Raw genomic sequence first — 25,031 nt, forward strand, 5'->3', positions numbered from 1 at the left:
GGGCGTAGCTATAATTGGGCGAACGGGTTCAAAGAACCTGAGCCGTGCCCAATCAGGAGCCGCCATTCGCGGCGGCGGTAGTTTAGCTCCCGAGCGGGGGCTGCGCAGCCCCTTCGGGAGCTAAGCAAAGGCTGGCACTGCGTTCGCAGCGCCAGCCTAACTAGCTCCTGAAGGGGCTGCGCGGCCCCCGCTCAGGAGCTAAGGCTGGTGCTGTGTTCGCAACGCAGCCCAGGAGCGGCTCTTCCCTGCAGGGAAGAGCCACTCCTGGGCTGCGCCCTTGTCTAACTGCCGAAGGGGCTGCGCGGCCCCTTCAGCAGTTAAGCTGCTTCTCCCGAACGGAGCCTAAAAGCTCCGTTCGGGAGCCAGACCACCACCACCCCCGCATCTGACGTCAGACACAGGGGGCGTGGCTATCCCCTGCGTCTGATGTCAGGGCAGCCGGCGGGCTAGCTACGCCCCTGATCCAGAGGTCAAGAAATGTTGACTCTGTTCACCAGCCAGACAAAATGTCTGATATTCACCAGCCAGACAAAATGGCTTGAGCTATGTTGGTACATTACTCATCAGGCATCATTTTTCACTTGTCACGGACAATTAGATGAGTAGATTTCCTGAGCCCTGAGAGTGCCTGTTCTCCAGTCTTCAAAGTAATAAAACAAAAACTTTGATGATCATAATTATAGTGTTTCTTCCAGCTTGGCCTTCAATTTAAATTGAGAGTCCCAAAGGGGAACAGGCAGACTACACAGAATACACAATTCTTTTCCTAGGATGGTCTGGTCAAGGGTGATGCATGACAAGCCATTTGTTTTTTGTTTGGCGTGTTGGAAATGTAATATACATAGCCTAACAAAGTCAGTTCTATTGGGTGTTTTTCGCTTCCAAATGGAAGCTAGTCATGTCACACTGGCCAGACCTAGGCTATCGTGGCCAATATACAACCATGCTTGTTTGTTGCTCATAGACCATGCTCATCATACTCTTCTCGCTGTACCTTTTAGAATTTTGCATCCTTATACTAAGAACATTATCTGCAATACTGTTGCTGATATTTCCTCTGATCCACATAATATTGACAGTGCTTAAATTAACAACACCCCCCACACCATTTTTAGCAAGCATTGAGGTAAAGAGACTTGTGTATTCAGTGTGATTAACATCCTAGAAGGCTGCATGATAACCAGGCTTTTGTTTGGAGTAGCTTCTAGGTATATATACTTAGTGTCAGAATTCACTCAGTAGACTCTAATGTGAAAAATATTGCTTGAACAGGAAACATTCCAGAGTGCTTCTCATTATCCACTGCAAGTTACTCTGTTTTAATCCAGTGTTTGATTTTCTTCTGTTTTCTAGCACCTCAACAACAAGTTCTTGTGCCAGATTCTAAGCTGATACAGCACATGAATGCATCAGGCATGGTAAGATTATTACTTATACTCTGAAGGGATTCAAGGTTCTGACTAGGGAAGACTACTAATGAGCAGGCCCAGATACATAGTCTCATGCACGAAAAACAACCTGCTATGCAGATAACGCAATCATATAAACTGTCTGCCTCTTCTTTTTAAATTAATATTTTGTATGTTTATCACCTTAAAGAGTGTTTGGATTAAAGTACTGAAGCAAAACATTGCATGTAGAGTGTGGAAGCTGTAAACATCTTGATTTTAAGAACCTAGGGCTACCAAATTGGGCTGACTGATAGCTTTGCCATTTCAGGAAAGCTTGTTGCTGGCTTTGCTTTATTGCATTTGCCTGTTAACACTCAGCAGTTTGATCTTCGCAAGTTGGCTATATTGACTAAAATGTTTCCTCTGGCCAAGAGTGTTAAACAGATTGCAAAAGTGAAACATTTTTGAACAGTAGCATGAATATATGTCTGATATGAAAGATCAGTTATAAAATTGTCTCATGTTGCATGTATTGAGAACACCTAAAGCCACATTTTTGGCATTCTCATATATAGAAATGTAAAGGACTGCCAAATGCTGTGTGTTCTGCTCCACCTCTTTTTGGGGTTTCTAAACTTGCTATGTATAACTTTTATCTGCTGCTGAACAAGTTACTTATCTTCCAGAGTGCTGCTGCAACTACAGCTACCTTGGCTTTGCCTGCTGGTGTTACACCTGTTCAGCAGATACTTACAAATTCAGGTATTGCCTCTTTATGATATTTTCATGCCACCTTTCAGTATAACTGCAAACGTTTTTGAGCTCTGTTCTGAAAGTGCAGTGGGGGAAACCTTTCTCTGCCTTCAGAGGATGACAGAGCCAAGTGAGCATCCTGAGGGATGTCATTCATCTAAAGTTCCAAAGCTGCTATAGAAAAATGATCAGTGCGTGTTAGAACATCCATGTCACATGGCCTTTTTAAATAGGGCCTCAGTGGCACATATTAAATTATGGAGGGAGCAGCATTGAGATGATTGTGAGATAATCAGAACCTAGATCATTTAGGCTTGATAATTGTAACCAATAAGTTCTAAGTAGAACTAGTAGAACCTGCTTTCTATTTGGTGAATCTTGCAACATTCCACAAAGGTATTCTCAAATAGGTTGCTCTCTATAACCAGTTTGGAGCAGATTTAACTGTAATACTTAATTTTATTATATTTAAATATGGTCTCCATTGTATTGCAAACACATGAGTTTTAAAGGGGTAGTGCTTATTATGTGAATGGCTGCCATTTTGTTTCAGGATGGCAGATTGAAAAATACCCATGTTAGAATCTTCTAGGACCCCTCCCTAGTCCTTATTTTGATATAAGTTGTTAGAGTTGGATAGAAAGTCATTCTCGTATCTTATGAGCTTTCTTCCTTTTGGAAATTACTCTTGTGGGGGAGGGGGAGAATAAAAATCAGCACCTTGAGTTGATCTGGGAAATGAATTGGCAATTGGGATAAATGTCCCATAATTGTTGTAATATGAATGGGTCAACTTGTATCCATCAATAGTGCATTTTGCATGATCTAAGAATTCCAGATTCTCTTAGGGCAGCTCACGTAGAGTGCATTACAGCAATCTAACTAAAAGTTACCAAAGCATGTATGTAACCAGGTCACTGTTCCAGCAGAGGATGTATCTGGTACACTAGCCAAAGATGGTAAAGGCTGGACCACAATTTCTATCCAGAATCAGAACATCTCCAGGTCCTCCCATATACTTGGGTTCTATCATGACTATAAACACAAGTTGTTAAGAGTTGGATCCAACTCTTAACACCACCCCTTTATAGAGAATGTGACCCCATACAGCATGGGTAGCCAGCCAGCCAGTGAGCCCTTAACCTGTTTGACTTTTTTTTGCTTGAGCTTAAATGGTTCACCTTCATTCAGTTCATTATTGATCCTGGAAACTGATCAGGGGTGCCACCACCACATCTGGCTCTGATGAAGAAGGGGAGGGGAAAGCTGGGTGTCAGTCATGGTATCGAGCAGCTTTGTGCTATTTCAAAACAGGAAACCTGATTACAGATAAGTTTCATGTTTATTTTTTACATTTAAAAACAGCTGAGTCAGAACTGCTTAAAGCTTACAATGTGGTGTGATTGTAATAGTACAGTTGTAGCCAGTGTAGGAACTAAATGTGGCCCTTGTTATCTGTGCGGGTTCAATTCTCGGCTACTACTAAGCGGATAATGAAACCTTGAGGCAATGGGAATTAGGAGGTTAGATTCCTGGAGGCTAAAAAGGGCAGAAACAAGAGAAATAAAGTGCCTTACGGTGCTTTCCAGGTCTCCAGCTGTCGAGCAATGCCCACCCCCCTTTCACAAATTTTCCGTTAAAAAATCATGGGGAACCTTTTATTACACAAAAGAGCCACAAAATGGCTCAGTTTAACAAAATGATGGCTAGAAATGATCTCCAGGAACCACAGATAGGCAAACTCTCACTATTTTTCAAACAGTGTATAATGAGGTTGGGGCTCTGACTCTCCATTGCCCAACCATGGTTACTCAAAACCACGGGTGCCATGACTGTGGGTAATGAGGGCCACCTGCACTTGATTGAAAATGAGAGAAAGGCTTCTCTAAGTAAAAATTTGATCTCTACTACAAAATATACTAGTAAAGCTTACTTTACTACCAAGTATATTACAGAAAGAAAGCTGATGTGAAACAAGAGTGTGCACTGATATACATTAGAAGCATGATGAACTATATATTTCATGCAAAGAGTTTACTACAACCAATAAGAGGAAGCCAAATTAAAGTTGTCTAGGTCAGTTTAGTAAATACTAGTCCTTCCATATCTCAGTACTTAACAAACCAAGAGCCAATTGCACTGTCTAGGATTAATTTTTCTGTGTAGGACATAGGTTGGCATTGGAAGGGTAATAGTTACCTAATTAAGTGGGTAGACTTCAGACTTAAGATCTGTTGTGTTACACCAGAGCCTCAGGGGCCACTGTTTAGACCTGGTTGTGAAGTAGTGGTGGCTCAGGGACAGAATCATCTGCAATGTCATCTCAAGGGGTGGAGCAAGTAACCTACTATCTAAATAACTCCAGGTTGCTCTTCTAAAAGCTTATTACTAGCATTTCCTCACTTGAAAGTAGAACTAATTAGATTTCTGCTCTAGCATCTGAAGCAGGAGAGAAAAGATGTCCAAGTCTCTCCCTGCCCACCCCCATATCTATTATTTATTTATTTATTTAACATATTTTTATACCGCCTAAAACGTATGTCTCCGGGCGGTTTACAAAGATTAAAAAGTAAAACATTAATTAAAAGGAAAAAAAAATTAAAGCAAGAAATTTAAAACACAATTTAAAATTTTAAAACAATATTCTAAAAACATTAAAACAATCAAAACAATATCAGTTAAAAGCCTGGGTGAACAGATGTGTCTTTAAAGACTTTTAAAAAGTTGTCAGAGATGGGGAGGCTCTTATTTCACTAGAGAGTGCATTCCAAAGCCTTGGGGCAGCAACGGAGAAGGCCCGTCCCTGAGTAGCCACCAGACAAGCCAGTGGCAAATGCAGACGGACCTCTCCTGATGATCTCAATGGGCAGTGGGGTTCATAACGAAGAAGACGTTCTCTTAAATACCCAGGGCCCAAGCTGTTTAGGGCTTTATAGGTTATGACCAACACCTTGTATTTTTCCCGGAAACATATTGGCAGCCAGTGTAACTCCTTCAATACGGGAGTAATATGGTCTCTCCTAGATGACCCAGAGACCAGCCTGGCTGCCGCATCCTGGACCAACTGTAGTTTCCGGACTACGTACAAGGGCAGCCCCACATAGAGCACCTTGCATTAATCCAGTCTGGAGGTTACCAGCAGATGTACCACTGTTTTGAGGTCATCTGTCTCAAGAAACGGGCGCAGCTGGCGTATCAGCCGAAGCTGATAGAAGGCACTTCTGGCCGTTGTCTCAACCTGGGACACCAAGGAGAGACTTGGATCCAGAAGCACCCCTAGACTGCGTACCTGTTCCTTCTGGGGAAGTGTATCCCCATCAAGAACAGGCAGATCAAAATTGTTTCTCAAGTTCCGACCCCGCACAATGAGTACCTCCATCTTACCTGGATTCAGTCTCAGTTTGTTATCCCTCATCCAGCCCATTACCGACTCCAGGCAGGCATTTAGGGAGGTTATGCCCTCTCCCGATGATGCTGACATGGAGAAATAGATTTGGGTGTCATCAGCATACTGATAGCACCCTGCACCAAATCTCCTGATGATCTCTCCCAGATGTTAGACAACATCGGAGACAATATGGAGCCCTGGGGGACACCATACAAAAGTTCAGATTTTGAAGAAAAGCAGTCTCCAAGGGACACCATCTGGAACCTGCCCGAGAGGTAGGAGCGGAACCACTGCAAAGCAGTGCCTCCCACCCCCAACCCCCTCAGATGCTCCAGAAGGATACTATGGTCGATAGTATCGAAAGCCACCGAGAGGTCCAAAAGGACCAACAGAGTCACACTTCCTCTGTCAATTCCCAGTTGGAGATCATCCATCAGGCTGACCAGGGCAGTCTCCACCCCATAGCCAGCCCGGAAGCCAGTTTGAATTGAGTCAAGATAATCAGTTTCCTCCAAGACTGTCTGGAGCTGGGAGGCCACCACCCTCTCAATCATCTTGCCCAGCCACAAAAGGTTGGAGACAGGCCTGTAGTTACTCAGCTCTGAGGGATCCAAGGTAGGCTTCTTTAGAAGCAGGCTAATTGCCTCATTAAGACTAGGACGCATCCTACCTTCCCTCAGAGACACATTTATGTTCTCTCCCGCCCTTCTACAACAACCCCCCTGCCAGATAGTATAAGCCATGTCAGGCAAGGGTCAAGAGGACAGATGGTGGGCCGCACCATTCCAGTCAGCTTGTCCACATCCTCAGGAGTCACAAACTGGAACTGATCCAACCTAACCACACAAGAGGAGTCGCTGGATACCTCCACATCAGATACTGAAGTAAGTGTGGAGACGAAGTCCAAGTCGGCCCGAATACGAGAGATTTTCCCCACAAAGAATTCATTAAACACATCACAGCTGGTAATCGATGGTTCCAAGTTCTGATTCAAGGGAGATGGGGCACATACTAGCCCTCTCACAACCCTGAACAACTCCGCCGGATGTGAACTTGCAGATGCAATACAGGCAGAAAAGAATAGCTTCTTTGCCACACGTATCGCATGAGCATAGGTCTTCAAATGAGCTCTGTGTTGCAGTCTGTCGGATTCAAGCAGAGTCTTTCTCCACCTGCGCTCTAGTCGTCTACCTCGCTGCTTCAGCCCCTGTAGTTCTTCTGTATACCAAGGAGCCAGTCTTGAAGCAGGTCAGAGAGGATGCTTAGGAGCGATCATGTCTACGCCCCCGCCCCCCCAGTGAGTTTGCTGTTCCAATTCTCCACCAGGACATCAACAGAATCGCCGACAGAGCCAACACTGAATCCCTCCAAGGCTTCTTGAAATCCTATGGGATCCAATAACCTTCTCGGGCAGACCATCCTAATAGGTCCCTCGCCCCTGCGAAGGTAGGGTGTGACTGTGAGTCCAACCTTAACCAGATGGTGGTCTGTCCATGACAATGAGGAAATCACAGGAGTCCCCACCCACGGAACACCACCCTGATCAGAGTGAAAGACCAAATCAAGCGTGTGACCTGCAATGTGCATCGGTCCTGAGACCACCTGAGATAGGCCCATAGTCGTCATGGCCGCTATGAACCCCTGAGCTGCCCCGGACAAATTGGTCCCGAGGGGCGCCTAGGAGGAAGGGTAGCACTGTATGTTAAAGAAGGGATAGAATCTAATAAGCTAGAAAACCTAAGTGGACTGGAGTCCTCCACAGAAACCCTGTGGGTGACTATACAAGGTCGGAAAGGAAACGTGCTACTGGGGACGTGCTATCGCCCTCCGGATCAAAATGATGACAGTGACTGGGAGTTGCAGGAGGATATCAGGGAGGCATCAAGGAGAGGCAGGGCTGTAATAATGGGTGATTTCAACTACCCACACATAGACTGGGTAAATTCACATTCAAGTCAGGACAAAGAGGTCAGATTTCTAGATACGCTAAATGACTGTGCCCTAGAACAGTTGGTCATCGAACCAACCAGAGAGAAGGCGACCTTAGATCTAATTCTGAGTGACACCCAGGACCTGGTGCGTGATGTCAGTGTCATCGACCCTTTAGGGAACAGTGACCACAGTGCCATCAAATTCAGCATACATGCGGGGAGAGAATCACCAAGGATGTCTAACACGGACATTTTGAATTTCAGAAGAGGAAACTTCTCCAAAATGATGAGTATGCTGAAAAGAAAGCTGAGGGGGAAAATCAGGAGAGTGACTTCGCTCCAGAGTGCATGGAGTTTACTCAAAACCACAATGCTAGAAGCCCAGTTAGATTGTATACCCAAAAGGAGGAAAGGTACCACTAAGTCCAGGAGGATGCCAGCATGGCTAACGGGTACCGTCAAGGAAGCCATAAAAGGGAAGAAGACTTCCTTCAGAAATTGGAAGGCCTGTCCAAACGAAGAGAACAGCAAGGAACACAAACTCTGGCAAAAGAAATGCAAGGTGACAATAAGGGAGGCAAAAAGAGAGTTTGAGGAACATTTAGCTAAAAGTATCAAGGGGAATAACAAAAACTTCTTTAAGTACATCAGAAGCAGGAAACCTGCCAGGGAGGCGGTTGGGCCATTAGACAATGAGGGAGTGAAAGGGATTATTAAGGAGGATATGGAGGTTGCAGAGAAACTGAATGAGTTCTTTGCATCTGTCTTCACAGCAGAGGATACTGAGCATATACCTGTTCCTGAACCAGGCTTTTTAGGGATGGAGGCTAGAGAGCTGAGTCAGATAAAACTGACAAGGGATGATGTTCTAAACTGTCTGGAAAAACTGAAAGCTAACAAATCACCAGGGCCGGATGGCATCCATCCAAGAGTCCTCAAAGAACTCAAACGTGAAATTGCCGACCTTCTTGCTAAAATATTTAACTTATCCCTGAAATCGGGCTCTGTACCAGAGGACTGGAGAGTGGCAAATGTAACACCGATTTTCAAAAAGGGATCCAGGGGAGATCCGGGAAATTAAAGGCCAGTTAGCCTAACGTCCGTTCCAGGCAAATTGGTGGAAAGCATCCTCAAGGATAAAATTGTAAAGCACCTAGAAGAACAGGCCCTGCTCGGAGTGAGCCAGCATGGCTTCCGCAAAGGTAAATCTTGCCTCACCAACCTTTTGGACTTCTTTGAGAGTGTCAACAAGTGTGTGGATCAAGGTGATCCAGTTGACATAGTCTACCTGGACTTCCAAAAAGCTTTTGACAAAGTTCCTCATCAAAGACTCCTGAGGAAACTTAGCTGTCAGGGGATAAAGGGACAAGTACATGTGTGGATTGCTAACTGGTTGAAAGACAGGAAACAGAGGGTAGGTATAAATGGAGAGTTTTCACAATGGAGGGAAGTAAGAAGTGGGGTCCCCCAGGGATCTGTACTGGGACCGGTGCTTTTTAATGTATTCATAAATGATCTAGAAGCAGGGGTAAGCAGCGACGTCGCCAAATTTGCAAATGATACCAAACTCTTCCGGGTAGTGAAATCTCAAACGGATTGTGAGCAGCTCCAAAAGGATCTCTCCAAACTGGGGGAGTGGGTGACAAAATGGCAAATGCAGTTCAATGTTAGCAAGTGTAAAGTGATGCACATTGGGACGAAAACCCCAAACTTCAAGTATATGCGGATGGGATCCGAGCTGTCGGTGACGGACCAGGAGAGGGATCTTGGGGTTGTGGTTGACAGCTCGTTGAAAGTGTCGACTCAATGTGTGGCAGCTGTGAAAAAGGCAAATTCCATTCTAGGGATCATTAGGAAGGGGATTGAAAACAAAACGGCTAACATTATAATGCCCTTATACAAAACTATGGTGCGACCACACTTGGAGTACTGCGTACAGTTCTGGTCACCACATCTTAAAAAGGACATTGTTGAACTGGAGAAGGTACAGAAAAGCGCAACCAAGATGATCAGGGGCCTAGAGCACCTTTCCTATGAGGCAAGACTACAACACCTGGGGCTTTTTAGTTTAGAAAAAAGATGACTGCGGGGAGACATGATAGAGGTCTATAAAATCATGCATGGTGTGGAGAAAGTGGAGAGAGAGAGAGATTCTTTTCCCTCTCACACAACACTAGAACCAGGGGTCACTCTATGAAATTGATTGCCAGAAGGTCTAGGACCAACAAACGGAAGTACTTTTTCACACAACGCGTGATCCACTTGTGGAACTCTCTGCCACAGGATGTGGTGACAGCCAACAACCTGGATGGCTTTAAGAGGGGTTTGGATGACTTCATGGAGCAGAGGTCTATCAATGGCTACTAGTCGGAGGGCTGTAGGCCACCTCCTGCCACAAGGGCAGGGTGCCTCTGAGTACCAGTTGCAGGGGAGTAATGGCAGGTGAGCGGGCATGCCCTCAACTCCTGACTGTAGGCTCCCAATGGCATCTGGTGGGCCACTGTGAGAAACAGGATGCTGGACTAGATGGGCCTTGGGCCTGATGCAGCAGGGCTGTTCTTATGAAATGAACACTGAAGTCCCCCAGCATCACAAGCCTGGGCGACTCCAACACCAAGTCCGAGACCAAGTCCGTCAGCTCAGTTAGGGACTCTGTTGGGCAGCGGGGCGATCGGTACACCAACAGAAGTCCCAGTCTATCCCTGGTCCCCAAACTTAAGTACACCCATTTGATATGGTCTGACATTCTGACAGGGATCCTGGTAAGGGGGATATTATTCTTGTAGACCACAGCCACTCCACCTCCCTGCCCCCGGTCCCTCACCCACTCCTCAACAGAGTACCTTGGAGGGAGAAGCTGAGACCACAGTGGGCCCCCAACCAGGTCTCTGTAATACACACCAGGTCGGCACCTTCATCCAGAATCAAATCATGGATGGTTTCTGATTTGTTCTGGACCGACCTGGCATTACAGAGGAGCAAGGTGAGGTTCCATGAGTGGTTAGCAGTGCTCCCCAAGGTCAAAGAACTGGCAGGACAGCCAGAAGGGGAAACAGCTAGTAAATTTCTATGTCCCTTCCCCTGTAACGACATGCTGACCTGCTGACAGTTATGTCTTCTGTTCCCCACCACCACCGGAATGGCTGCCCCACGGTCAGTGGACACGCCCCCTGTCTCCCCATCTCCAGGTAAGCCCAGACACATTCTAAAAGATCCTCACCCAGCACTAGTTAAAAGAGAAGCCCCTTTATTAAATGCCTCCCACATGCAAATACCTGGGCCAAGAGGCCTGGCCCTCGCCCTCACTGTCCCCCATAGGGGTGACCCCCTTTGGTGTTGCCCCTTTGGTGGTGGGCCCACCGCCACAGGCAGCATTCCTATATAGGGCCAGAGAGAGCCCCTCTGGTCAGCTGACAATCAGGAACTGCTGACTCACTCCTGGCCCCGATCCTGCAAAGCAGCCACTGCCAAAGGCCACAGTTCTACAGGTCAGGCAGGGGACGGGCAGGTGGACTTGCCTTCTCCCTCTCCTGCAGGTGGATGTTCAATAATGCAGCAGCAACAGCCAGCCCACACCAGTCTCTCACCCTGGGGGGCTGTCTGGAAAGCAGGTGGTCTCTCCCAAGGCTGCAGGGCTTCTATCTAAGTACATCTTAGCTTACATGTGGCAAGCCCTACCCATGCAGTGTTTAACAGGTTGGCAGTGACATTGGAGGCCCAATCAGCGGGCTTCTCCTGTGAGAATTCTGTGCTGTGGCAAGCCTCTAAAATAAACAGAGAGAAAGAAAGAAGGAAGGGAGAAGGGAAGTGGGGGAGAGAAAAAGAAAGCGAGGAGGAGCAAGAGGGGGGCTCAGGTGAGGGTGGGCATATACTAGCGCTCAGAGAGCTCTGAAATGGGCCAAAAGCAGCCTGGCATGTCATTTGCTGGGCAGGAGGGCCCATGGAAGGAGCTTTCACCACCACTACTGCCATCTGGATGGTGGGGGGCAGCTTAAGGAGGGGGGGAAGGTGGGTCAGGGCGCTGGATCAGCCGGTGGGGGTTAGAGGCAGGGAGAACTAGCGCACAGATGCTCTGTGCTGGCCCAGCTAGTTTCCTTTAATCCTCTTGCATATTATGATAGCAGGTGGTTTAGAGGGGCAGCCAAACAGGAAGAGAAGAGAGCTCATCACCACAGTACCCTTTCTCCTGGGGGCAGGGGGAGAGAAGAACAAAGAGTTATCCTGGAAATGGGTAACTTCCAGGATACCCCTGCTGACTTGGCAAATAGGCACCTTTTAATGTGGTGATTCTCTTTATTTAGCAGGGGGAGAGCCACTGGCCCTCTCCACCCCCAGCACAGTACCTCCAGTGACTGTTGCTGGTGTCTACCTTTTTGTTTCTTTTTAGATTATGAGCCCTTTGGGGACAGGGATCCAACTTATTTCTGCCCTGAGCATAGAAATCGGATAAATAATGATAATAATAATAATAAATAATAATTGTTTACACCTTCCCTATAGCATTTGGTAACAATAACACACCACATCCCATCTGTGTGAGGAATTGGTAAACTACAGCTTGCCACATCCTAAATGTGTGTGTGAGAGAGCTATTTGCTTATTCATTGGGGAAGGAAAAGGACTGACTAGCAGCAGAAATATGAGAGGCAGCCTCAGAAAAGTAGGAGACAAAAGAAGAAAACGGGGAGGGGGGAGAATGGGAAGAAGTATAATAATAAATTTAAAACAGGGCTGAAATCCTATGCAGAGGAGGAAAAAACAAGTGGAAAGGAAAAAAGGGAGCCAAGGCCACAAAACCTGTGCAGAGACGCAAGATTATTCATTGAATGATACGTATATAGCAAGCAATAGTAATAGCACTTACATTTATATACCGCTTTATAGCCGGAGCTCTCTAAGCGGTTTACAATGATTTTAGCATATTCCCCCCAACATTCTGGGTACTCATTTTACCGACCTTGGAAGGATGGAAGGCTGAGTCAACCTTGTTTACATCTTGTTTACTTGCTTGTTTACATCTCCTGAAATCCCACATTGGAGTCTTTAAGCATCAGAAAGTCCCTTTTTGTGCCCTTGTGGATGGCTGAGCTAAAACACATTGAGCATACATTATACAATTTCTTTTCTGAGCACTTGTTTGAGGCTTTGCCTCACTTGTTTTCTTCCTCTGAAAACTTATGCAATGTGTATACTATCCTCAAGACCTGCTTCTGAGTAACAATAGGCTCCAGCTATGAAAGATGAGCAGAGAGGGCAAAGGGAATGTGGAAGGGATGAGAAACACAAAAATTAAAATAATGAAAAAGGAGGTATGTGAGCAATGAGAGGCAAAACTAAGAGGCACTGGAGAGAAAAAACCAGGCACAAAAGCAAGAGAAACACAGAAGTCGTTCACACGATCAAAAACTGTGTTCTACCTGGGCTTTGGAGCTGTGTGTACTCCCAATTTTTGGTGTGTGGAAGCAAGGTAGGAGGAAGAGCTACCCCAGTTTTCCTCCTACCTTGTTTCCACAGAATCACTTCTACCCAGGTTCTCCTTTTATTGCTTCCACACAACCAAAAATTAGGGGCACACACAACTCCCATACCCATGTAGAACACAGTTTTTGATTATGTGAATGACCTCACAATCTCCTGCACACTTTCCCAGGAGTAAGCCCCACTGAACTCAGTGGGATATTCTTTCTGAGTAAGCGTTTATTTATAGTTCAGTTTCTATACACCCTTTCATAAACTTATCCCAAGGAGGCTTACAAAAATTAAAATACAATAAAACACCACATTAAAACATTAAAACCAGTTAAAACAATAAACACCATACAACACTGAAAAACAACCACCATAAAAAAGACAGACAGAATAGCAGGAGAGCTGAGAAGCCTGGTGGACCTTAAGGGGTAAAAGCCAGAACAAATAAAAGTCTTTAGCTTTTTTAAAAGCAGCCGCAGATGACAGAGTGGACACTCATTGGGAGAGTGAGTGTATAAGCTTGGGCTGGAGCTACATAAGGGGGGGGAAATGGGTGCCTGGACAAAAAGGTGGGGGGATTAAGGGGCAGAGGAAGAGGCATGGATATGTATTGGTTGCTATCTCTATTGGCTTATTTTGAGAGGAGGGAAGTGGCTTGGTTGTATTCCAGCAAGCAACTGGTGTGGACAAGCAGGAATCAAGGGCTCCTCCATTAGGTTCCTTTGGACAAACTAGGAAGGCATGCATACAAACATGGAGGAAGAGAGGGAAATCACCACTGCCCACCTTTGCTTCTCTGCTGACTAGCAAGTGTTTGTTCTTTGCTGGCTTCATATGCTTGCAGCCATATGAAGTGAAACTATGGGAGGCTGGGTGTCTCACATCAGCAAGAATGCAGTTTGCTGCCACAAGTGGTGGTGATGGCCACCAGCTTAGATGACTTTAAAAGGTGATTGTGCTTGGGCACATTTGTGAAGGACCAGTCTATCAGTGTTTACTATTAATGGCTGATGGTTATGTTCAGCAGCAATTTGTTTCTAAATACTAGTTGCAGGGGAATGGCATTGAGATGGTGTGTGCAGATATCTGCAGCTTGTGGTCTTACCAGAGGCATCTCATTGTCCACTGTAGGAAACAAGATGCTGAACAAAATGCTTTGCTTGATCCAGCAGGGATGCACTTGTGTAAGAAAAGAGGTGATTACCTTGGTGACAAGTGAGTGCTTTCTCACCCTTGCCAAGTGAGATACAGTGCCATACCAGCTATTGACCCTGTTGCTGGGCCAAAGAGGCAGTAGTGTCACCAGCCCACCACAACCTTTGTGGCAATCAGCCATTTGATGAAGATTGGCATTCAGTCTGTCTGTGCTCTAAAGTGTTCTTTCTTAGTCACTTTTTTTGGAACCATCATCAGGCCAGTTTGAAGGATGATGCATTTCTGACCCATGCTGTTAAAAGGGGGATGTTGTGATATCTTTAACAGATGTCCTGATGTTCTCTCAGTGCATTCGTTTATTACAGCTATTTGGATGGTAGCTCTAGAGTAACCCAAATAGTAATTTAGTATTTGGGTTGCATGTAGAGCAACCATTCAGATGAGAACACGAACACACACACAGAACATACTGGGAGGACATTGGAATGATTGTGAAAGATATTATATATGCCAGAAAAACATTGTCTGAACCAGCCCATAATAGTGAGGGAAATTAACTGGTAGCATGGTGAGAATGGATGGAACAATTACAGGTGGCCCTTGTCATCTGCAGTCCTGACACTCACAGTTTCACGAAGCTGCAGTTGGGCAATGGAGACCTGACCTCGTTATACGCGGGTTTAAAAAGGGTTAAAATTCACTTATCCATGGTTCCTGGGTAACCGGAAATGACCTCCAGGGCCATTTCCAACCACCATTTTGTTCAAAGAAGCCATTGTGTGGCTCTTAAGAGTCTTCTTTTTTTTTAATCCCCTGCAATTTTTTGTGGAAAATTGGTGGGATTCAAAGGTGGGGGCAGGGCATTGCTGGAGAGCATAACACAGTACTTTATTTCACTTATTTCTGCTTTTTTATCTGCTTTTTTGTCCTCCAGGAACCTAACCCCCTAATTATCATTAACTTAAGTTCTTGTTATCAGCGGTTGTAGCTGAGAAGGGAACCACCACAGATAACAAGGGCCATCTGTACATCACATGGCTCATGATGAACTTATCGAAGTCACTTGAAAGATGCTGTGATGGCACTAACTTTAGGTGGGCTTAAAAACCTAGTCCGTAATTGTGCCAGGGCAAACACTGGCATGTTGTGGGAGGGGCTGAAGTGAAATTTGAAAACTGAACTACGTTGGCTGCATCCACCACTTCCTGCCCATTGAAGTGGGAAGTCTATATGCATTGCTGATTGCTTCTCTCTCTCTGCCAGTATGTGAGCACCATTATCATCATCTCAAGGAAGGGTAGTAAGAATGCACAAGATTCACTGATGCACCCTGTGGTACAGCTGGCAGTCACAGGGAAACTCTAGAAGCACCTCAATAACCTAGGAAGCACTACCTCATCCCTGAGAACTGCCTATTTGCACAAAGAGGAAGGCAGAATGTCAGGAGGAAGTATTGAATGAGTTGTCCTGTAGTTGCAAGCCTGCCTGTTCTGGGAGCTGATTGAGAAACTATGTTTAATTAATTTTTGCGGTTTGCCCCAGATATTAAAAAGTTGAGAGAAACCAGATTAGACACATTCATGGAAGATATGTCTATCAAAAGCTCTTGTTCATGACAACTAATCTGAATGTTACATATGCAGAAGCAGTATATTCCCAAATACAAGGTGCTGGGGGGAAACAGAAGATGATCTTTATATTGATGCCCCGTAACTCTGATTAGTTACTATTGGAGAAGGAATGCTGTGTGAAATGGACTCTTTAGGAACATGGGAACATAGGAAGCTGCCATATACTGAGTCAGAACATTGTTCCATTTAGCTCAGTATTGTCTGCACAGACTAGCAGTGACTTCTCCAGGGTTACAGGCAGGAGTCTCTCTCAGCCCTGGAGATGCCAGGGAGGGAACTTGGAACCTTCTGCATACAGATGTTCTTCCCAGAGTGGCCTCATCCCCTAAGGGGAATATCTTACAGTGCTCACATGTAGTCTCCCATTCAGGTGCAAACCAGGATAGACTCTGCTTAGCAAAGGGGACAATTCATGTTTGCTACCACAAGTCCAGTTCTCCTCCTCAACTAGACTCTTTGTCTAGTCAAGCAAGGCAGTTCATTGATGGGAAATTAGCAAGGTAACAGAAAGCTTAACAATCAACCTATTTAGCAATTATTTTATATAACTTTATGATTATTTTATATATTTGGTGGTTTATATTTTCTTGGCTTGTCTTAAAAACAATTTGGCTTCTACGTGTGCTGGACATGAACCACTAACTGACTTTTAGACAAGAGAAAGTCACAAATCATTAACTGTAATATTCATAATATTCAATCTTGTTTTGTTACAGGCCAAATCCTACAGGTGGTTAGAACTGCCAATGGAGCTCAGTATATAATTCAGCCACAGCAGCAAGTGGTTCTACAGCAACAGGTTATACCACAGATGCAACCTGGTGGGGTACAGTCTCCTGTTATTCAGCAAGTAAGATGATTGGGTTAAGTAAAAAGGATCTTTTAAGAAACTAAAACTGCAAGTGCATTTTACTGTGAGATATCTTTATACAGCAAGATCAGTGTGGATTTCTAGTTTGCTTAACAGATAATGCTACTGTTTATTGCAACAATGGAAGAGCAAAGGGGAAAGGGGATGCTTGTGGGGAGAGAGATTTAAAGTTATGGAATACGGGTAATGTCTCATTGCTGTGAAGACTGGCAAACTTGAATGGGCTTGAGTGAAGTTGCAAGTTAAGGGCATTTAAAAAGTTAAAACCTGATGAAAATTTTAAGGTTGAATAAATACGCAAGAGTAACTTGCTACTTAATTGTATGAGTTTTCAAAGCTATGTATATACTAATACTGTCAAGTCATTCACTTCTGTCACACTTCGGCATATCTGAAATTGCAAGTGTGATAGGAAACTGCTCTGGGTGCTGAGCACAAATAGCCACTGAAACGTCTCCATTTGTTCCCTCTTCTCCCCCCGCCTCACCAACCTGGCTTGGAGTGTCGTGGCAGGTGGGGTGGAGTGAGTCTGCTGCTGCTGACTAGAATGTTCTAGACAAATAGCTGACATACTGGCTAGAGAACCTGTTGCAGCAGCAGCATTGCAACTTTGGGAGGTGTTCTAGGCAGTATGATTCCTTTTACCTTCGTAGCCCCATCCAGCAGCAGGTACAAGAAATGTGATTTGTGCTAGCATGTAAAAGCAAAGTAGGCTTTCTTGTATGCTAATCTATATGTATACAAGTACTGATAACAAAAAGTAGAAATTGGTTTGTTTTTTTCCTAATTGCAAGATACAAGTTAATATAAGATTGGATAAAACCTGTACCAAGTGAAAAGCTGATGTTCAAATGAATGTATTAGAATACATTGTGTGTGTGTGTGTGTTTTTAATTTTTTATTTGGCGCACTGCTAGGTTTTGGCTCCCATTCCTGGAGGGATTTCTCAGCAAACGGGTGTGATTATTCAGCCCCAGCAGATCCTATTTACAGGAAACAAAACACAGGTAATACCCACAACAGTGGCTGCGCCTACACCAGCACAAGCACAGATTTCTGCAGCAAGTCAGCAGCAACCTCAGCAACAACCAGCACAACCACAGCCACCTTTAGTGCTGCAGGTAGATGGAGCGGGTGACACATCATCTGAGGAAGATGAGGAAGAAGAAGAGGATTATGATGAGGAGGAGGAAGAGGACAAAGAAAAGGATGGAGGAGAAGATGGCCAGGTTGAGGAGGTAAATTCTGATGAGTGTATGCTTGCTATACTCCTGTGCAGTCCCTGCCACTATATACACCCTTTAGGTGAACTCTAGCTGACTTGGTCATCGCATAGGAGAAGGTTTTGTTACTTGCATAGGTTTTGATTATTTGATTGGCGAAACAGGAGGGCTTGAGTGGGGAAGAAAGAAACATTTTTTTTATTATTTTAAGTAACTTTTACATCCTTTTCTATCCCATGGGCTCAGAATGTCCTTATAGCATTTCCAGATGCAAATATTTCTGTCTTCCAGGGACTTGCAAGCTTTCTTCACCTAAGTTATTTTTGGGGTCTTACACGAACCAGCTGTGTAGACATGACAAAGGAGTTGCATAGAAAGCTGTCTTATACTGAGTCAGACCATCAGTTCATCAACCTCGATATTGGTTATACTGACTAACAGCCACTTTCCAGGGTTTCAGACAGGGGTCTTCCCCCACCCTCCCTGGAGATAGCAGAGATTAAACCTGGATCCTTGTGCATGCAAAAAAATGTGCTCTTCCAGATGAGCTACAGCCTCATCTTTGAATTGTATATGAGCATATTATTTGTAATAGATTGGGTCATTGGATTATAATAATCTTTTCTAGGAGCCTCTCAATAGTGGAGATGATGTGAGTGATGAAGAAGGACAGGAACTGTTTGACACTGAGAATGTTGTTGTGTGCCAGTATGACAAGGTAATCATCTTACTAGTAATATACTGAAAACCTGTGTTGTCTCCGGTCCTGTTTCAGCACCTGCACTGCAAAAACCACAGCAAAGTTTTGAGTGAAACGGGAAATCAATAAACATACCTTTATATAATCAATGAGATAGGGCTCTTGTTTGTCAATGCAACTTGCTGATCATTAGAGTTGCAATATTTAGTCAGTTAACCAGTTAAATCAATTAACAACTGCTGTCAACTAAAAATTGCCCTGAATTAGGTGGACAGTGCAATCTTTTAAAAAGTTAGTATTTTTAATAGAAGTACTCATTAAAAATGCAGATGGCAGGGACCATCTTAGAAGAAGCAGGTGCCATTTCTGTAATGTAAAGAGCTAGCACAACATCTTCCACTAGCACAAGGACTAGTGTGAAACAAAGGTTACTTTCCTCATGCAGCATCCTTTGGCAATACCCTATGCTAGCGAAACAGTGTTATACAAGCGCAGCATTATCTGGATCCTGCTCTTCTTTTATTTACTAACAGCAAAGATAAACAGAGCAGGATCCAGACTGTTGTTGCATTAGCGTAACACTTTTGCTAATGTAAAGGTGTTGCTAAAGGATGCTGCTAGAGGATTCATGTGCAAATGTATGCAAACAATTTATCAAAACTTATATTGTTTAGTAGTGATTTCTTTACTCAGGTGACAGCCCTATTAATAGCTTATTACACATGTAAGGAAAGTAGTTGGGTTTTGATACTAAATGACCATTTCTGTAAAATGTTAAAAAAAATCCTACTCAGTATGTTGGTTAGTACCTTTTTGGAGGGGGAACAATTCTGTGTCAGACTAGCTCAGGCAGTAGTACTATTCATATCACACTGTCCATGTGCCACTTTATGTAAAGAGAGAAGATAGATCCCTGTCCCAAAGGTTCATAGTTACATAAAGACTGCAGAGGAGGCAGCTTCAGGAGAATACTGAAGAAGTGTGTGAGATTACAGAAAAACCCTGATTTTTCAAAACCCTAATATTCCAGATTTCCCAGACAGTAGTTGTGGATCTGGAAGTTTGGCCATCTAGCTTCCACATTCTGCCCTTGACCACTGTCCCAGGCATATGCAGTGTGACTTCACACAGAAAAAATCACTTTCTGTGTCACAAAGTGTGTTGTGTGGTAGTGTGCAAACCTTTTTGTTCTATCACTCTCCATGTCCCAGAAGCTGCGTTTGTGTTGTGAAAACTTATTTTAGGTTGTTTTAGCAACTTCTGTGAAGTTTTCTCACAATTCATTTGCTTTTTGCCTCAGTTTTCTGGACAGTTGCCTGATCTGGAATGGCCTCCCTCCCAAATAGTCAGGAAAATTACGGTTTCTCTGTATTTCATGTAAATCTAGTTAAGATTAGTTACAGAACAATAAGGAAACCAGGCGGTTGTGCCAAAGGCTTCATGGAAAAAGTGAGTTCTGAGGAGAGATTTAAAGGAAATGACAGATCAGCCATTGGTTTTCAGTTATATCCAGGCCATAGCAAATATATAGTGTTTAAGTGAAATCTGGAATTTCTCTCTTCAACGTTGGCCTTCTTCCCCCCCACCCCCCACCCCCAGATTCACAGAAGTAAGAACAAGTGGAAATTTCACCTCAAAGATGGCATTATGAACCTTAATGGAAGAGATTACGTATTTTCCAAAGCCATTGGAGATGCAGAATGGTGAAGCTCCTTACACAAAACAAACTCAAAGCAAAACTGAAAGAGGAAAGGTTGAGACTTGGACATATACTTCAACAGAAATCTGTATCTGCACACCAGAATGGAACAGTAGAACCGAGACTACTAGAACAAAGATAGCATGGCAATGTAGACACTACTTCAAATGGGAAAGCTGAGGCATTGGTGCAGCTAGCTATGCCTGAAAGCTGGTTTCGTATTAATACCTTAATTAACCACTTCTACCTATAGATAAAGGTAACTAGCATGTAAGACTTAATCTCCCCTTCCACTGATTTGAAGGAACTCTTCTTTTGTTGGTAACAGTAATATGGAAAAGCTTAGCGTGTCTTTGTGTATAAATTGTGCTGAATCATTCCCTCTGGGAGTGGGGTTGGTGAGAACTTTGTGTGCAGGTTTCTAACCAAATGGTAAAGACTGAAGGTGTTGAGTCCTAATTACCTTGTAAGAGTATAACTATTTTTAAATCTCTTGTGCTGGGTCATGCATAATTTTATCTATAGTTTTAGGCCTTTTGTACACACTTTGATCTTGGTACCAAAAGATCTCATTTGTATTTTAAAGACAATTTGAATTTAATAATTCCGAATCTTGCATTCAAACAGATGTTCTTTTAAGGACCTACAGATGGAAACTGCATGATTCTAATCCACCTCCCTGCTCTCTTGCAAAAGGTCATCTAAAGAAAGATTGAACAAAGTTTGTGGTCTCTTTGTGTGCTGAATTATTGCTAGTCAGAAACCAATCTTTAAGAAGAGAATTCCTCAACCGAAATGAATTTGTATTCCTATTGCTGAGTGAGCGTGCATTGCTGGCAACCAGTTCAAAAGTTCCAGGTGACTATGCACTTTGGGAAAGGGTATACCCATTGAAAGAGCTTCCAGTTTCCTTTGAGTAACTAAAAAAAAAATCATAATGACTTTAAAAACATACTAGCTCTAGTAATTCAACTAGTAATAATTGCAATAAATGGCAAAAGGTTACTGCTGAAGGCAAATGTCTTTCTCTGTGATTGTGGTAAGGGTCTTTGGAAATCAGAATTCCAGGAATGCAGACCCTCTTCACAATTAGACTGGTGGGGGCCTTAACATTTGGCTGTGTTGAGGAAGACATGTGCTTTCAGATGGTTTACAGTTACAAGGTAGGAATGTAGAACACACACTAACTACCTGGAGAGCAATGAAGAAAAGCCAGAGAAGGGTGAGCTAACAAATGGGGAGAAGGATAGTAGCACATACCTCCTTGCCCCATTTCTAATACTATGTTCTTGAGGAAAATGAAACTTGAGTATTTTTTTTTAAACAAAATTTCCAGTGCATTTAATCAGCACTATGTACTAATTCTATTCCCCCCCCCCCGCCCCACTTCTCCCCACCCCCCTGCATTTCAGTTCAAATGCCTCGGTTGTCTGCTTGCAGGAAATCCATTGTACATTGCAATGAGCAATTAGGTTTTTCTACACCCCAGGGTGTTGCTAAAGCTGGCCATATCTGTCAATTCTATTGTATAGTGTGAGGTATCTGAATTCTTGTACCATAAAGACATTGCTCCTGCCCCCCCCCACCTTTTCAAGTCCTCTTCATTGCCCACTGTAACAGCAATTCCTTTTGAGTACAGCTTTGGTTCTGGACTTGAAGGTAACTTCAGCGTGTAAGTAGTTTATTCCCACTGTGTAAAACAATGTAGGTTTTTAATATACCACTACTTAATATGTCAAGATTATGTGATTACATTGAGGTCAACTGCCATTTCCCCTCGCATCTTTCTGTATCTCGTGGCTTGTTCACAATAAATTTTAGCCTTTATAATATGACTTCGTGCAGACTTAAACCAATCCCAGAATACAGCACTGTGAACCCCAAATAGGTTACAGTTTACTATTCATTACTGGAACCCAGATACTGTACAAATGATCTTGCATTGTGTACATCATAGGCACTGAATAGCTGCTTGTCTCTAGCCTTTTAATTTATTTTAAAGGATACCACAGCTTTAAAAATGACTTAGATAGGTCTTGTCTGAAAGCAGGCATGGTGTCTTGCAGATTAGTTAAGGGTATGCTTTGGTTTATGAGGGTGTGTTTAACAAAAGGATCTGTGAAGTTCTTCTGAAAGCCAGTCAAACATACCAAACTTGTGCTCTTACTTGCTTCATCAAGTGTTCCTTTTTAAATCAAAAAAGCATGTTTTAATTTCATTTTATTGTAGCAGCTTGCTGTAAGGATGTAGTTTGCTTACTCTTATTGTTGTACTTGAACTTTTAATCATGTTTTAACATTGTAATTGAACAGACCATTTTGTTAGGTTTCTGCTGAAATCATCATTCCTTTCTGGAGCGCAAGGGATTCCCATGGTTAGTCCTTATCTTATGTATAGTTGATTCTTTTGCTTAATTTTAGTTTTCATTTTAAATAGTTCAGTATACTTACTTTTGAAGCAATTAACGGTTTGCAAGAAGGGCTTATGTTTAGATTTGCACAGATAACAGGAGCACCTTTTAATTTGTGGGAATATGGAGAAGACAACTTGTTAATGCTTTAATCAGGCAAATAGGAGATTTACAGAATAATTACATAAAGGTGAGAGTCTTGTGCCTTTGCAGTCTTCAGATATTCCTGCTTTGTGTTGACATGGTATCTAGGCCTGTTGGATTTGCTTGGGAATAGATTTCCTGCAGAGCTTCAACTGTAACTTAACATTCTGAATCTAATTTTATTGGCTTTCTAGTATGTGCAATCATTTGAAACACCTACATTAAAAGTTGTCTTTTAAGGAGGTTTTAGAGATACTGTCACAAATATCTTTATATTGGACTATTTAAATTTTAATATGTAAAATGTTTTCCCCTATCTGTCTAGTGGCACACCAAGTTTCCATCTCCCTTGTTCCTTTATCACAACTTGCTTTTTGTCTTCAGTCATCTCCCTGGAAATGGATCATGATTTCATAAATAAATACAAATATTGTGTTAGCTGTCTTCTCAAGGGATGGAACTTGTGATTGGAGCACAGTTGCTAGAAAAAGCAAAGAACATGCAACATTGATATGAACAGATTGTAGGAAAAAGAGTGTTGGCTCTGCTGGGTTTTTCATTTCTCATCTATCCACATCATACAGCAATAACGTCCCTGTCTGATTAGTGCTGGATAAAACTCTGTTACTCCAGTGTGTGATAAAATCGCCTTTTTACCTGTTTCTTATAAAATCCCCGTTCTTCTACTGGAAAAAAAAGTGTTCTCTTTTGGCATGGTTTTGAAAACCTTGGCAAAATTTTGGTTTGTTGGAGTTCAGGGCACCTAACCTTGCTTGTTCTGCCTTAAATGCAGTTGATCAGGTATGGCTCACAAGTTTCGTATTTTCCAAACCTCTTGGGTGCTCTGTCTTTCTGCATTCTTAGGAACATTGCAAAATCAAGTCTTTTGATTGCCTATGACAAGGACTGTTTGCCTTGTTTTTATTTGGATGTTAACAAAGCAAGAGTTGGGTTTTTTTTAGTGGAAGAACAAATGCAGGCTAGCCACATGTGGGAACATCACACATTCATTTGCTCCTGCATGCCTAGACTACCAATACAACTTAGGGGAGTGGGAAATATCCTTAGTTGCTGTTCTGAGCTACTATTGTCAACTGCTGTTGTACATATACTGTTATGTGTAAGGGGATAAATATATTTATTATGTTTGTAAAATTCAGTCTGTACAATTGAAGATCAAGGATGCTCTTCCTGGGATGTACAGGATGTGTTCAAAGGCCATGCTTGGAATACAATTACAAAACTTAGTATTTTGATGTACTAAGACCTATTTTAAGTTTAATATTTTGCCTTTGCAAAAACTTTAATTAAAGATGTTATTTAAAATAAGCTTGCCACTTTTATTTACTATTTTGTGTATTAAAATACTTATGTGTAATACAGTTGTGTTCAGTTTATTATAACAGTACCAGGTGCTGAGATTCTGAAATGTCTCAGGTAGTGAAAGGTCAGCACAAAGGTTCAAATGCAGGGAATAAAACTACTATATATTCAACTGTGAGAGAAACAAACACAAGGGTAAGTTCTGATTGCTTTTACTCAGTCGCCACATTGAGTGACATTCATGCTGAGGATCTTCACAGTGAAATACCTAAATTACCTGCCACAAATAGTGCATTCAATACGCACTTTGAAAACTCCTATAGAAAGGTTCAAGAGGAAATAGGAGCCCCTGGTGGCGCAGTGGTAAAACTGCCGCCCTGTAACCAGAAGGTTACAAGTTCGATCGTGACCAGGGGCTCAAGGTTGACTCAGCCTTCCATCCTTCCGAGGTCGGTAAAATGAGTGCCCAGAATGTTGGGGGCAATATGCTAAATCATTGTAAACCGCTTAGAGAGCTCCGGCTATAGAGCGGTATATAAATGTAAGTGCTATTGCTATTGCTATTGCTAATCAAAGAAGGGTGGATCCCATGGGCCTTCACACAAATGCTTTAGATTTCTATGAGAAAAGATAATTGTTTTCTGTGGAGGAAGTACTCCATTGTTCATCCTATCAATGCACTGACTTGCTGACATGAAGAAAAAGATACATTGCTAGCAGGTTATTACTGAAACTCTCAAGAAGGGTAATATTTTTACATTGTCTTGAATCCATATGGTTATTCATAAAATATGAATAGCCAATTTTAGTGGACCATCCTCCAAGCCTTTGCTGTCAGCAGGTCAATGTACTTTGTATGAATAGTTTCTTGTGGTGATACCATGCTCTGCTGTGGGAATATGTGGGGAGTTGTGTTTGATTCCCAGTGCCTCTTCCATATAGA

The 25,031-nt window shown here is 43.1% G+C and overlaps 1 protein-coding gene across 1 annotated transcript in view; it reads left to right on the forward strand.

The window, feature by feature from the left end:
* GTF2A1 (general transcription factor IIA subunit 1) overlaps nucleotides 1-24,094 on the forward strand; it is a 33,119-nt gene extending 9,025 nt beyond the window's left edge. Inside the window, exons 4-9 of the mRNA XM_053287679.1 lie at nucleotides 1,354-1,418; nucleotides 2,078-2,153; nucleotides 16,435-16,568; nucleotides 17,507-17,827; nucleotides 18,441-18,530; nucleotides 20,112-24,094. Of these exons, the coding sequence (XP_053143654.1) occupies nucleotides 1,354-1,418; nucleotides 2,078-2,153; nucleotides 16,435-16,568; nucleotides 17,507-17,827; nucleotides 18,441-18,530; nucleotides 20,112-20,219 (794 nt within the window). The 3' untranslated portion in view covers nucleotides 20,220-24,094. The remainder of the gene's footprint in view (nucleotides 1-1,353; nucleotides 1,419-2,077; nucleotides 2,154-16,434; nucleotides 16,569-17,506; nucleotides 17,828-18,440; nucleotides 18,531-20,111) is intronic.
* Nucleotides 24,095-25,031: the final 937 nt, after the last annotated feature.

This window comes from Hemicordylus capensis, chromosome 1, assembly GCF_027244095.1.
Source record: "Hemicordylus capensis ecotype Gifberg chromosome 1, rHemCap1.1.pri, whole genome shotgun sequence".
Taxonomy (NCBI): Eukaryota; Metazoa; Chordata; class Lepidosauria; order Squamata; family Cordylidae; genus Hemicordylus; species Hemicordylus capensis.